The following is a 13,001-nucleotide window of genomic DNA, read 5'->3' on the forward strand; positions in this document are numbered from 1 at the left end:
AGTTCATTGCCTAAATAAATTGTTCTTCTGTAACACCCAGAACCTGAGACCCAAAATCTTCTATTCTTGGTGCTGGTAATGGAAGTTTGTAATGTGAGAAGGGAATTCTGGTGTTACAATGTACAGGCCAGACACTAAAATTCCATTCACCAACCAGTCAGGGACAAGGTTCTCTCTATCTGTGTTAGCTGAAAAGCAATGCAACTTAGCAGTCTTCAAATAGTAGGAGTGTATTTATCTTCCTCATCCAATCTTCCCCTTTTCTTCATGTATCCGATATATTTGTTGCTTTGTTTTTATTACAATTCTAATTTCTTGACCATACAAAAGCTACGGATTATTCCTTCTTGAATGTGTTTTGCCTCAATGTTTTGCTTTAAGGAAAAAGTGTTTTGCCTTAAGAGTGAAAATTCAAATCAGGTGAACTTTTAAAAACTCAAATTGTCCAACAAAGAGTGGCTTATAAATCCATGCTATAGCCCTGAGTACAGATAAATCACCAAAGGGATGCTGCAACACTCATTTCTCAGGAACGTACCATTTCAGAACACTAAGGTTCTTGAAGAAAATGAAGTCCTTACTTAGAATGACTCAAATATTTCCCTTGACATTCAAAAAGGATGGCTGAATATAAAGGGATATTGTAGACACTAAGGTATGTACTATTCAAACACTGCCATCAAGTGGTAACAATGAGTGATTGAATCAAGTTCTGCTTTATAAAGAAGCGATTTCTCTGAGATATAGACAATATGCAGCTATCACTGACTGATGACAGTGAGTTCACGCGAGTCTCAGTGTGATCAAATTTAATCGTTTTTCTTGAACTGGCACTTACCTTTCCTCTCGTATGTATGGAGTCAGGAACCGAGAAGAATCATCTTCATGGCTGCTTTGTTGACTGCTCTGCTGGCTACTAAAGATTGAAAAATAATTATTATTAGAGTAGAGATACTAAGGGTAACAGTACTTCAAAGTTTAATATCATTAAGGTTTTGATAGTCAAGCTTGCTTTTATTCTCAGTATTTAGCATGACTGTTGATTGCCTTTCCCACCACTAACATATTTAACCTCCCCTTCTCCAGCAAAATAATCAATCAGCAATTTTCCTTCCTTATCTTCCTGACCAAACTTAGAGTCGTCAAGAATGCTAAAAGCATTCATTGAATTGACATCAGAAATGGAGATTACTTGTACGCATCATCCACACCCTAAAATGAAATAACAGTATTGTTAACTCATTCATAATTATATACTTTCAGAAATGAATCATGAATCCCTCATACCTGGTAATACTAAAGTCTAATTTGATGGATATCTGTACACCCTTGTTTTAATATAATCATCTGTTTACTAATGGATTTATCAAACTGATTGCTAGTTTATATTGGTACAGACTTCCTGGTGACTGAACAAACTGATTGTGAACAACCTGACTGTGAACACCAAAAGCAGCAAGTTGGACAGCAGCTTCTAGTGGTTGTACATGCACAGTTGAACATGAAAATCTGGAAGTTACTGTCCGGGTTGTCTTGCTCCTCCAAAAGCTTCACTTTAGCAGTGTCTAACCAAGAGACTCAGCATTCAAATATATGGAACAACGAGAATTTGCAGCACTGAAAATTAGCTTTTATAAGAGTGGAATCTCAATTCATCACATTATAATTATTCTTGGAAAATTATTTTTCTTTGCTATCTTTTATTTTGTTCTTAAGCCTATCTTTCTTTTATTCTCTATTCACTTCTTGTACAAGCTTTTACATTGAGTTAACTATTTTAACTGACATTCCCTGGTTTAGACTCTGTATGCCTCAGAAAGGATTGTTCAATGAAATTGGTTAAGGAGATACATTGTTCCCTGCCCAGTTTATACAGATGCCCTGTAGAGCGTGTCCACTGTTTTTGCTCTCTGATAACCACATGCAAAAACTGACAGAAAGTCTGTGGACAAATGCAACAAGTAGCATCCTTCATTTGCTGCTGATCACAAAATCCAGGTCGTATGTACTTATTGTTTCAATGGCGTGTATACAAAAAGAACTAATATACAGGAAATTAGGAATCAAAATATAGCACTACCTATATGTAATTGCTTAGCAAGTTTCTATAGCATCAGACTACAATTTGCACAATCTAAACCACTATCCAACTTGATGTGGCCAATTAGAGGCATGATTACATCTAACATAAGAGTGTTTTAATTTTAGGTAGATTTGATGCTAAAAGTCTATTGTCATTAGAGTAACCATACAGCCTGTGAATTCATGCTTATTGCATGGTCTCTTTTCTGTAAACTCCATAAGGCATTTCTGGTGTGAAGAAAGTCACTATGAAGTTTTCCACTAGATGTCAGCATTGGCCATAAACAAGTTTCCCATGCATTATAAAATTTTCCCTTTCTGATTTAAATAAAAGTACATTTGATTTTGTATGATATTTGTATAGTAATTGTTGGAAATGACATTGGGTAAAAATTTATTTTGGAGCAAGTTTACTTCTACCCCAGAAACACTTTTTCCATTCCCCATATACACTCTGCATATTAAGTGCATTCAGTAATCATAACTTAAAAACCATATTCTCCTCTGGACAGAATTCCAGCTGTGTGGCTAAAGAGCAACATCCTGTTGTAGTAATAACTGATTGTGGTAGTTCCTCATAATGGTCAAAATCAACCACAATCATTTGTTGTGACTATTGTAATCATTTATAGTAATTGGTACGTTTTGGTTGTGTTCAACAAGTTGTTGACAATTCCAAATTATTTAAAGAAAATTGCTTCAGTTGTAACATTACTAATCTGCACCATCTAGACCATGAATGAATAATGATATTTCTAATGGGCCACTAATTGTGTTTAACTGGATATAACTGTCAACAATCTTGAGGATGCCTCATTGACTACACTGTAGTGTTGCATTATGCTCATCAGCACTTTCTACAGCTGAGCATGGCTCCACTCAATGTTGATTCTGGGTTGAGAACAATAAATCTATCAAAATAAGACTGTTAAGAAACAAATACTAAAAATGCTAGAAGCACTACATAGCTCAGGCAGCAATTCTGTGGAAGAGAGCAGAACAGCTAACAGCAGGGCTGCAATGTTAACTGAGTGGTTTGTGAACCAAGTTGAAACTGAAGAATTTGGTGAGAGTCCAAATTTGGTGCAGAAGGGGAATGGAGGTGCTCCTTTATGTCTTTCACACTTGTAGTAGTTTGCACAAACTTGAAGTAGTATTTAAAATTTTATTCAGTGTTTTGGAATTTAGTGCAAGTTAGAGTTAAAAAAAAACAAAAAAAAAACAGGCTAAAGGGTAATTGCCTGTAAAAATTAAATATAAACTAAGATAAATAACTAAGATGCTCAAACTGGATTTCAAAACATGTTAGATTTCCCAGTTGCATTTATTTGGCTAGGGTAAACAACTCCCAGATTCAGTGACATCACAGGGCAGCAGGTTAATGATTGGTTGGCGAGTAGTACTTTTTATTTGCTTTCATGTGGGTAACAGTGAGTATTTTTTAAAAAGAAAAGCAGTCTATCTAAACGGGGGCCGGTTAACTCAATTGGTTGGACTGTGATGGCTCAGTAATGCCAACCCCATACCGGCTAAGATAGTTCTTGGGATCTGCCTCTTCTCCTTGCCTCATTGTGCTAACAGGTATTCTGTGTAGGTATGCTACCGCGAGGCAATCAGAAACATATCATGCAGGGAACAAACAGGTTGCACAAAAGCAACGTTCCCTTTAATACGCATCCATCCATGGCCAAGCATCAATCTTAAAGAGACAGCACAATGCAACATTATCGGCCACATACTGCACGATATGTTTCTGATTGCCTCGCGGTAGCATACCTACACAGAATACCTGTTAGCACAATGAGGCAAGGAGAAGAGGCAGATCCCAAGAACTACCTTAGCCAGTATGGGGTTGGCATTACTGAGCCACCACAGTCTAACCAACTGAGTTAACCGGCCCCCACATACTGCAAGGGAAGTTAGAGGGAACATTACTAGAGATAGCAGGGTAGTGTGTGGGAGTGCTGGTTAGGGAGCTTGTACCAGATCCTGTATCTTCAAGAAATGTCTCTGCTTTGAGTCATTCTGGCTCAGCACTTTAGCGTAAGTTACAGAAACTCCAAAACGTAAGGAGGGTGAGGAAGTTTTGGAGTTTCTTGATAGTTTTATCCTATACAAAAACACATCCCAGAGGAAATCACAGGTTCAGCAGGTTCAGGAAGCAGAGGGTGTGACTGACAGGAACAAGTAGTAGGGGCTCAGAGAAGTTGAGAAGGCAGTCACACAGACATTGGTCCTGCGTACTTGTGAGGACAAGGAGAAAGGTAATCAGAATGCAGAACAAGGCACCATGACTGTCAAAGACAGCCAAGAGCAGAATAAAAATGTGGTAGTGAAAGGGAATTCTATAATTAGGGGGCTAGAAGGTGTCCTCTGCAGCCATGAATGACAGCCCTGAATGGTATATTGTCTACCCAGCGTCAAGGGACTTGGAATGGGAGGGGGAGAATCCAGTTGTTTTGAGCCATGTTAGTGTAAACGACACAAGGAGCGAGTTAGGAGCAAAAGTAAAGAGCAGGATCTTGAGGATGGTAATCTCTGCATTATTGTTCAAGGCACGTGCAAATTGGTAGACAGCCAGACAGATCAGAAGAATTAACGCATGGCTAAAGGGCTGGTGTGAGAAAGAGGGGTTCCTTTTCATGGGGCATTGGCACCAATACTGGGATAGGAAGGAGTTGCATCAATGGAATCGGCTCCACCTGAAATGAACTGGGACCAGTGCCCTCGCAGAAAGAGTAAACAGGGAGATGGTAAAAGCTTTAAAGTTGTGGATCCCTCCTCCTGTCTTACAAGAAATGAAACAAACCTAATTATAAACAATAGGAAAGCAGAGCACAGGACGGATTAAACTAAGGGAGGGCAGTGAATAAGTAGTTGTAAAAGAGGAGTTTAAAAAGATGGTTCAAAATAAACTAAGAGGAGCTACTATTAAATGAGTTCAACAGTCTGTACAGCAATGCACAGTGTTTATAATAAAGCAGGGGAACCAGAGGCAATAATAAGTTGCGAGAAACCACATATGGCCATGATTATGGCTACAGAAAAATCTGGATTGGGAATTAAACATTTCAGGTTATCACGCATTAGAAAAATAGAGAGAGAGAGAGAAAAAAAGAGATGGAATAGTTGTATTGATTAGAGATAAGGTAATGGGAGTAGAAAAAAGTGGCACAGTCATCAGTAAGACAGAAATAGAATCCCAATAGATAGAAATAAAAGATAATAAAGGCAGATTCACATTAATAGACATAGTTTACCATCCACATAATAGTGGACGGCGGGGGGGGGGGGGCAAGGAAGATATGCAAAAAATTAGGAAAATTAATTTTCAAAAAAGAACAATCATCACAGGATTTTAACTACTCCAAAATTATTGGCCATAAGAGACAGCTAACAGGGATAAGGAAACAGAATTCCTACAATGGATACAGGACTCCTCTCTAGCTAGTATGTATGCAGCCCAAAAAGGGAGTATTCACTACTGGATCTTGTAGAGAGAAAATGAATCAGAGCAGGTAAGAGAAGTAGAGGAACATCTAGGCAATAATGACTCTAATATCGTACATTTTAAGACAATAATTGAGAAGGACATAAGCATGACAAAAACCAGAGTATTATATTGGAAAAAAGCCAATTTTGAGGGGCTTAAAATTGAACTTGTCCTCATCCTTCTCAGGTCCCTTAACCTCTTTTAACACTATACTGATAACCTTGCTGATGTTGTTTCATGCTCTCATCTCAATCTAGAGGATTTCAATAACTTAATTTAAAATGTTCACCTCTCCTAAATTTTGTGGCCTGTCTCTTTACCTCCCTTCCCTTCCCTTCTCAAACTTCTCCCTACCACTGGGGATGCTCACTGACATCTATGATAAAACCAATAACTCCCATCAGTACTTGGATTTTATTTCTTCCCACCCACTTCCTGAAAGGACTCTGTTCTCTTCTGCCAATTTCTCCGTCTATATCACATTTCTGTGATGATGCCAAATTCTATAACAGGGCTTCTGAAATATGTTCCTTTCTCTTGGCTGGGAATTTCCCATTACCTTGGTAATAGGACCCTCAAGCAGGTTCACCCAATTTTCCATGCCTCTGCTCTCCCTTCATCCTCAACACCATGATTCCCCTTGTTCTCATCTTCCACCCTACAAGCTTCCATATTTGACAATTCTTAACAGGGTGCAGGAGGAGAGGGCCTTGGTGTACATGTGGATAAATCATTGGAGGTGACAGGACAAGTGGACAGAGCAGTTAATAAAGCATACAGTATCCTAGGCTTTAGTAATAGAGGCATAGAGTACAAGAGCAGGGAGATTATGCTGAGCATATATATGGCACTAGTTGGAACTCAGCTGGAGTATTGTGCATAGTTCTGGGTGCCACACTATAGAAAGGATGTGAATGCATTGGAGAGAGTGTAGAAGAGGTTTACAAGAATGGTTCCAGCGATGAGAAACTTCAGTTATGAAGTTAGATTTGAGAGGTTGGGACTGTTCTCCTTGGAGAGGAGAAGGCCAAGGAGATTTGATAGGTGTTCAAAATCATGAGGGGGTTGGATAGAGTAGATAGGGAGAAACTGCTCCCGCTTATAAAAGCATTGAGAACAGGAGGGCACAGATTTAAACTCATTTGTAAAACAAGCAAATGTGATGTGAGAAAAAAACTTTTTCACACAGCGAGTGGTTCAGGTCTGGAATGCACTGTCTGGTAGCGGGGTGGAGGCAGGTTCAATCTAGCATTCAAGAGGGCATTGGATGGTTATTTGAATAGAAACAATGTGCAAGGGTATGGGGAAAGGGCAGGAGATGTCACAAAGTCATAATGCTCATTTGGAGAGCTGGTGCAGACATGATGGGCCGAATGGCCTCCTTCTGCGCTGTAACATTCTGTGATTCTGTGAAAAGTGGCTGTATTTCAAAAGATGCAGTTTTTTAGTTGTGATTCATTATTGGCTATCAATTTCTTTTCCAGAGCTCTGGGAAGCACTTCATTCTTCTTAGTAGCTGCAAAAGCCGGCCACTGTGTGCAGGATACTCATCCTCCAGGAAGCAGAGGCACAAATTGAGCTAAGCAGATGCAAAGATAAACTACAATAATACACTTTTCTAACACAGCAGCACTGCATAAGCTGTTAAGAAATTGCAGTAGGCCAAGATCCCTTGAGCCTGCTCCACCATTCAGTAAGATCATGGTTGATCTGATTGTGGCCTTAACTACACTTTTCTGTCTGCCCCCCATAACCTTCGACTCCCTTATAGATCAAAAATCGATCTAACTCAGCCTTAAATATATTCAATGATCCAGCCTCCATTGCTCTCCGGGGTAGAGAATTCCGAAGATTAAGAATGCTCTGAGAGAAAAAAATTCTTTCATCTCCATCTTAAATGGGAAACCCCTTATTTTTAAACTGTGCCCCCCAGTTCTAAGTTCCACTGGGGATGGGGGTTTGGGGGGGCATGGGGATATCCTCTCAGCATCTACCCTGTCAAGTCCCCTCAAGATCTTATATGTTTCAATGAGATAACCCCTCATTCCTCTATACTCCAGTGGATATAGGCCTGAACTGTCTATATTTTCTCATAAAACAACCCCTTCATCCAGGAAACAACCTAATGAATCTTCTCTAAACTGCTTCCAATGCAAGTATATCCCTCTTAAAGGAGACTAAGACAGTGCACAGTGCTCATCAACATGCTGTACAGTTGTAGCAAGACTTCCCGACTTTTATGCTCCATCCACCTTGCAATAAAGGCCAACATTCCATTTGCTTTCTTAATCACTGGTTGTACCCGCATGCTAACTTTTTGTGACTCAAATACAAGGACACCCAAATCTCTCCGTATCAAAGCGTTCTACAGTCTCACCACCATTTATATAATATTCTGTTTTCCTATTCTTTCTGGCAAAGTGGACAACCTCTCATTTTCCCACATTGTACACCATCTGACAAATTTTTGCTCACTCATTTAGCTTATCTATATCTCTTTGTAGACCTTTTCTATCCTCCTCCCAACTTGCTTTCCTACCTATCTTTGTCTCACAAGCAAACTTGGCTACACTGCAGTCAATCCTTTCATCAAGTCATTAATATACATCTTAAATAATTAACTGAGGCTCCAGCATGGATCTGTGTGGCACTCTACTGGTTAAAGCTTACCATCCTGAAAATAACCCAGTTATCCCAACCGTCTGATTCCTGTTAGTTAGCCAATCCCCTATCCATGCTAATATATCACCCGCAACACCACGTGCTGTTGTGTATTAACCTTTCACTTGGCACCTTACTGAATGTCTTTTGGGAATCCAAAAACACACCTACTGGTTCCCATTTATCCACCCTGCTACATCCTCAAAGAACTCTAATAAATTTGCCAAGCATCATTTCCCTTACACAAAACAGTGTTAACCCTGCCTAAATAAAAACAAAAAAATGCGGATGCTGGAAATCCCAAACAAAAACAGAATTACCTGGAAAAACTCAGCAGGTCTGGCAGCATCGGCGGAGAAGAAGAGTTGACGTTTCGAGTCCTCACAACCCTTCAGCAGAACACTTCTGCTGAAGGGTCATGAGGACTCGAAATGTCAACTCTTTTCTTCTCCGCCGATGCTGCCAGACCTGCTGAGATTTTCCAGGTAATTCTGTTTTTGTTAACCCTGTCTTATTGTATTGATTTTCTAAAAGTTCTGCTACCATCTCCGCAATGATGAATTATACTATTTGCGCAATGACAGATGTTAGGCTAACTGCATGGTCTATAGTTTTATGCTTTCTGTCTCCCTCCTTTTGGAAGTGTTACATGTGCAGTTTTCAAATCCACTAGGATCTTTCCAGAATCTAGGGGAGATCAGTAATTCACATAAACTATTGATCAAGTACAGAATATTACTTTGGTACAGTACAGCAGGAATTTCCTGCCAAAAGGAATTGTGAAGACAAAACCACTGAAGATGCTTGAAATAAGCCAGGATGCTTTACTTATAGTTACTAGTGAAACGAGCTTTAATAGATTGGATGGACATTTTTCTTCATCAATTTGTCTCATTTTTATAGCTTTACCGATGGATTGATTTCGTAGATGGGTGAAAGCAAAATTTTTTTGATATAGAATTTCTCTATCGAGAATAAGTTAAGTGTAAAGATCCAAATAGAAACTTTAGGTAAGAGTCAGTTTCAAATTTCTGGGTCTGTATTTGTTGTGTTTTTTATATTACCAGATTGTGGACGATTATCAATTTAGTACATGTGACCATATACCCAAATGCCAACAAATTCCAAATTGAGTTTGCCTGAAGAGATTTGAAAATACATTAACTTTGACAACATTGCGATGAAGTTAGAAACCCCTGCAAAAAATCCAATGGCCATTTTGACAAAGCTGATTCTGTAGACCAACTGCATTATAGGAGATGCACCCAGAACATCATAAAATTTAGACAAAGCAGTGCACTGAAATAGGCTATACTGTTGGAATCATATCTCAAGACTGAAGTTTCCTTTCGCAAAATGGAAGGATTTGGCATGGTCTGGACATGTAGACGCTAACCTGGGATTTTTTTTTTAAAAAGGTCATGAGTTCACCTTGGAACAGTCAACAACAGGCCTCTTCCAAGAAATCACCTGACCTAATTGGTACTTGAGGAGGAGCTGTTTGTTTGTGTTGAACTGCAAAGCACTTTAATTAATGAAAAGCTGGGAGGCAAAAAGGCAATCACATGGGAGAGAGGAAAAAAAACTTAAGTTGTGAACCTGCTTGTTTTGAAGTCAGTCTTATTGGAGGGAAAACTGAGAAAAGAAGGCTACCTTGACTGTGTCCCTCTCTCTATCTTGCCTAAAATTGTGTGTAGCTATCAAACTGTAGCCAGAGAACCCTTATCTGAGTGTAACTAGTCCACATTTGGACCTGCAGAGCTGAGACCAGTAGTGAGAACTTCCAGGCATCCACTGGGTCCAGCGGCCTGTCTGCACAAGAGAACTCCAGGTCGACAGCATTGAGACCCTGCAGACTTTATCCTTTATTTTATAACGCCCACCCTCCAAAACCCATCTCTGCAGAGAGACTGTTTGTCCTTTGTTTGTTTGTGTGTGTGTGTTTATATCTGTGTATGTGCTGGGGGAATTGCTTAGGAAGAGATAGATAGTTATACTTCCTGATTACAACCATGTGTTAACCAGTACTTGCAACTTGTTAAAAGAAATTTTGTTTTAAAATCTGAGTTTTTGAAAGAAGCTGGTCAGTCTATTTTCTTCTGGGTACTAGAGGTATAGGTACACAATTTGCCATTTCGGTAAGAAAGTTAAACATTTAAATTAATAGTACGGCCTGTGGAGTACTGGGGCTGGATAATTTGCGCACTCTTCCCACCCCAGTTGTAACAATACTAGTTACATAATAATATATACCAATAGGAAGGACACGTGTATTGGACCACTGTGTTTCCACCATTCCAAGTTAATTTGCAGTTATTCTGCTGAAGAATTCAATGCAAATAATTGTAGTATACTAATAATGCTGCTTACTCAGATATCAATGCTGTTGTTTAGCCCAGTTAACTACATAGAGTCAATGCGATCTTATTAAATGCGCCCTCTATTTGTTTCAACTGTTCTGTAACTGTGATGTTCTGGGAGATTAAAACTTGTAATTAAATTTGTTCACTGTTTGCTACTTGCAGACAAGCTATCTCAATTTCATGAAAAACAGGACAGCCTGATTGGGACAGCTACTGCTTAAAATAACGCAGGAAGTAAATGTAGATATTGGTACATGGTTGCAATTAACTTAAATGACTTGTAAGCTTTTAGTGACCCATAAACTAGGTCCAAAAATCTTTCAGTGACACCAACACAATAGAAGCATTTCCTCTTCATAGAGACACAGGAGAAAAGCAAGACAAGAATCTAACAACTTCACAGATTACAATCAACCTCACAAGATGATCAGACAGTTGGATGTCCATTGAAACATTTAAACTATTTTGCTTAGTAAAAATTTCTGTAGGTTTACTATCTACAGTGGAATGCATATCATAGTCCAACACTTCCAGATGTCATACAACATGCCTTGCTTGTTCATCTTGTTGCACCCAGCAAATCTGCCTATTCCTTTCTCACCAATGTATACATTTGAAATATATGTTTGCTATTTTTGTCATACCAAGAAATAAAGAGGTGTCACTGTAGTTGGTGCTATCACATAATGTGAAATCTATCTACTGTAGAACAAATAACGAGGCATTGAGCATCACTGGTGCGAAAAGAGCAGCAGATCGATAAGCAAAACAATATATTTGAGAAAGGTTCTTTATTTGGAGGAAACCTGAACCATGCATTATTTCATTCTGATGACATAATGAAGGAAAGCACATTTCAACCTATTTTACATTGTTTCACTGTATGTTTGTAAAATAAAAAACAGGACTACATGTTGCTAAAGAACAGCCTCCTACGGCCAACTAATTTTAGCTACTTAATCAATGACACTCTCTCCATCATAAAGTCAGAAATGGGACCGATGATTGCAGTGTTCAGTTCCACTCCCAATTCTTAGATAACTAAGCTGTCTATGTCTGCATCCAGGCCTGAATTGATAAGTCGCAAGTAACATTCATGGCACATAAGTGCCAGGGAAATAACCATCGTTAATATAAGATAACCGACCACCATCTTTCAACAGTGACGTTCCCACCACCAAATTCTCCATTAACATCCTAGGTGTCAGCACTAACCAAAAACTCAAAAGAACTTGCTACATAAATACCATGACTGCTAGAGTATGTCAGGGAATCTGTATTCTGTGGCAACTCTCTCAACTCCTGACTCCCAAACTCTCCCCACTATTTCGAGGGCTCAACTTAGGACATGATGGAATACTCTATGGCACAGCTTTCAAAAGTGTGCAGGAACACAGGGAACTGGCCTGGTGTCTCTTTAAATCTATTCGTTTTACTGGTTGCCTTAACAGGGGTATAACTGAGAGTCAGATTAATTAGGGGAGTTTTATAGTTACTATAGCAGTAATTTTGTAGACATATCTGTGTGTTTACAATCTTTCTTGCATTTATAAATGTTTAATTTAGTTTTATAAAAACCCTCTTGAGACTCGGTGGTTCTATTACTAATGAATTCAAAGCCTGCATCTTGAAACATACAAATCGCAAAAATGGGTTATGACAGTTGCTCAAGCTTCCCTCTGGGATTTGAACAACTTAGCCTTTACCATCGGCTGTGTCAGAATAATTTAAAGGGGCATCAGGGGCACCATGATCTTATTGAATGGCGGAGCAGGCTCAAGGGGCTGAATGGTCTACTCCTGTTCCTATTTCTTATGTTCCTATTTCTTATGGAGGTTCAGGTGCATAAGTCATGAAGGTGACAGGATAAATTAAGAGAGTAATTAGCAAAGTATAGGGAAACTTGAGCCTCATATATAGAGATATTGAATACAATAGCAGGGACATTATGGTCAACCTTTATAAAGCTCTCATTAGGCCTCAAATAATGTATTGCATCCAGTTCTGGTCACCACACTTTAGGAAGGATATAAAGGTGTTTGAAAGGGTGCAGGAAATATTTACCAGAATGGTTCAAGGGATGGGGATTAGCTACAAGGTTAGGTTGGAGAAGCTGCAGCTGTTCTCCTTAGAGCAGAGAAAGTCAAGGGGGAATTTGATGGAGGTGTACAAGATTATGACAGTTTTAGATAAGGTAAACAAAGAAAAACTGTTCCCATTAGCTTATGGTACAGAGACTAAGGGGACTCATATTTAAAGTGTTGGGCAAGAGATACAAGGGATGTGAGGAAAAACATTTTTACGCAACGAGTGGCAAGGATCTGGAACTTGCTGCCTACAAGACTAGTGAAAGCAGAAATAATCAATAATTTCTAAAGGAAATTAGACTGGCACTAATTTGC

At 39.1% G+C, this 13,001-nt stretch overlaps 1 protein-coding gene across 2 annotated transcripts in view; it reads right to left on the reverse strand.

The window, feature by feature from the left end:
- The window catches only part of gramd1ba (GRAM domain containing 1Ba), a 454,136-nt gene that overhangs the window by 392,389 nt on the left and 48,746 nt on the right, over nt 1–13,001 (reverse strand). For both annotated transcript variants that reach the window (XM_041174427.1, XM_041174426.1), the window contains exon 2: nt 839–916. In XM_041174427.1, coding sequence (XP_041030361.1) covers nt 839–916 — 78 coding nt within the window. The remainder of the gene's footprint in view (nt 1–838; nt 917–13,001) is intronic.

This window comes from Carcharodon carcharias, chromosome 25 (genome assembly GCF_017639515.1).
Source record: "Carcharodon carcharias isolate sCarCar2 chromosome 25, sCarCar2.pri, whole genome shotgun sequence".
Taxonomy (NCBI): domain Eukaryota; kingdom Metazoa; phylum Chordata; class Chondrichthyes; order Lamniformes; family Lamnidae; genus Carcharodon; species Carcharodon carcharias.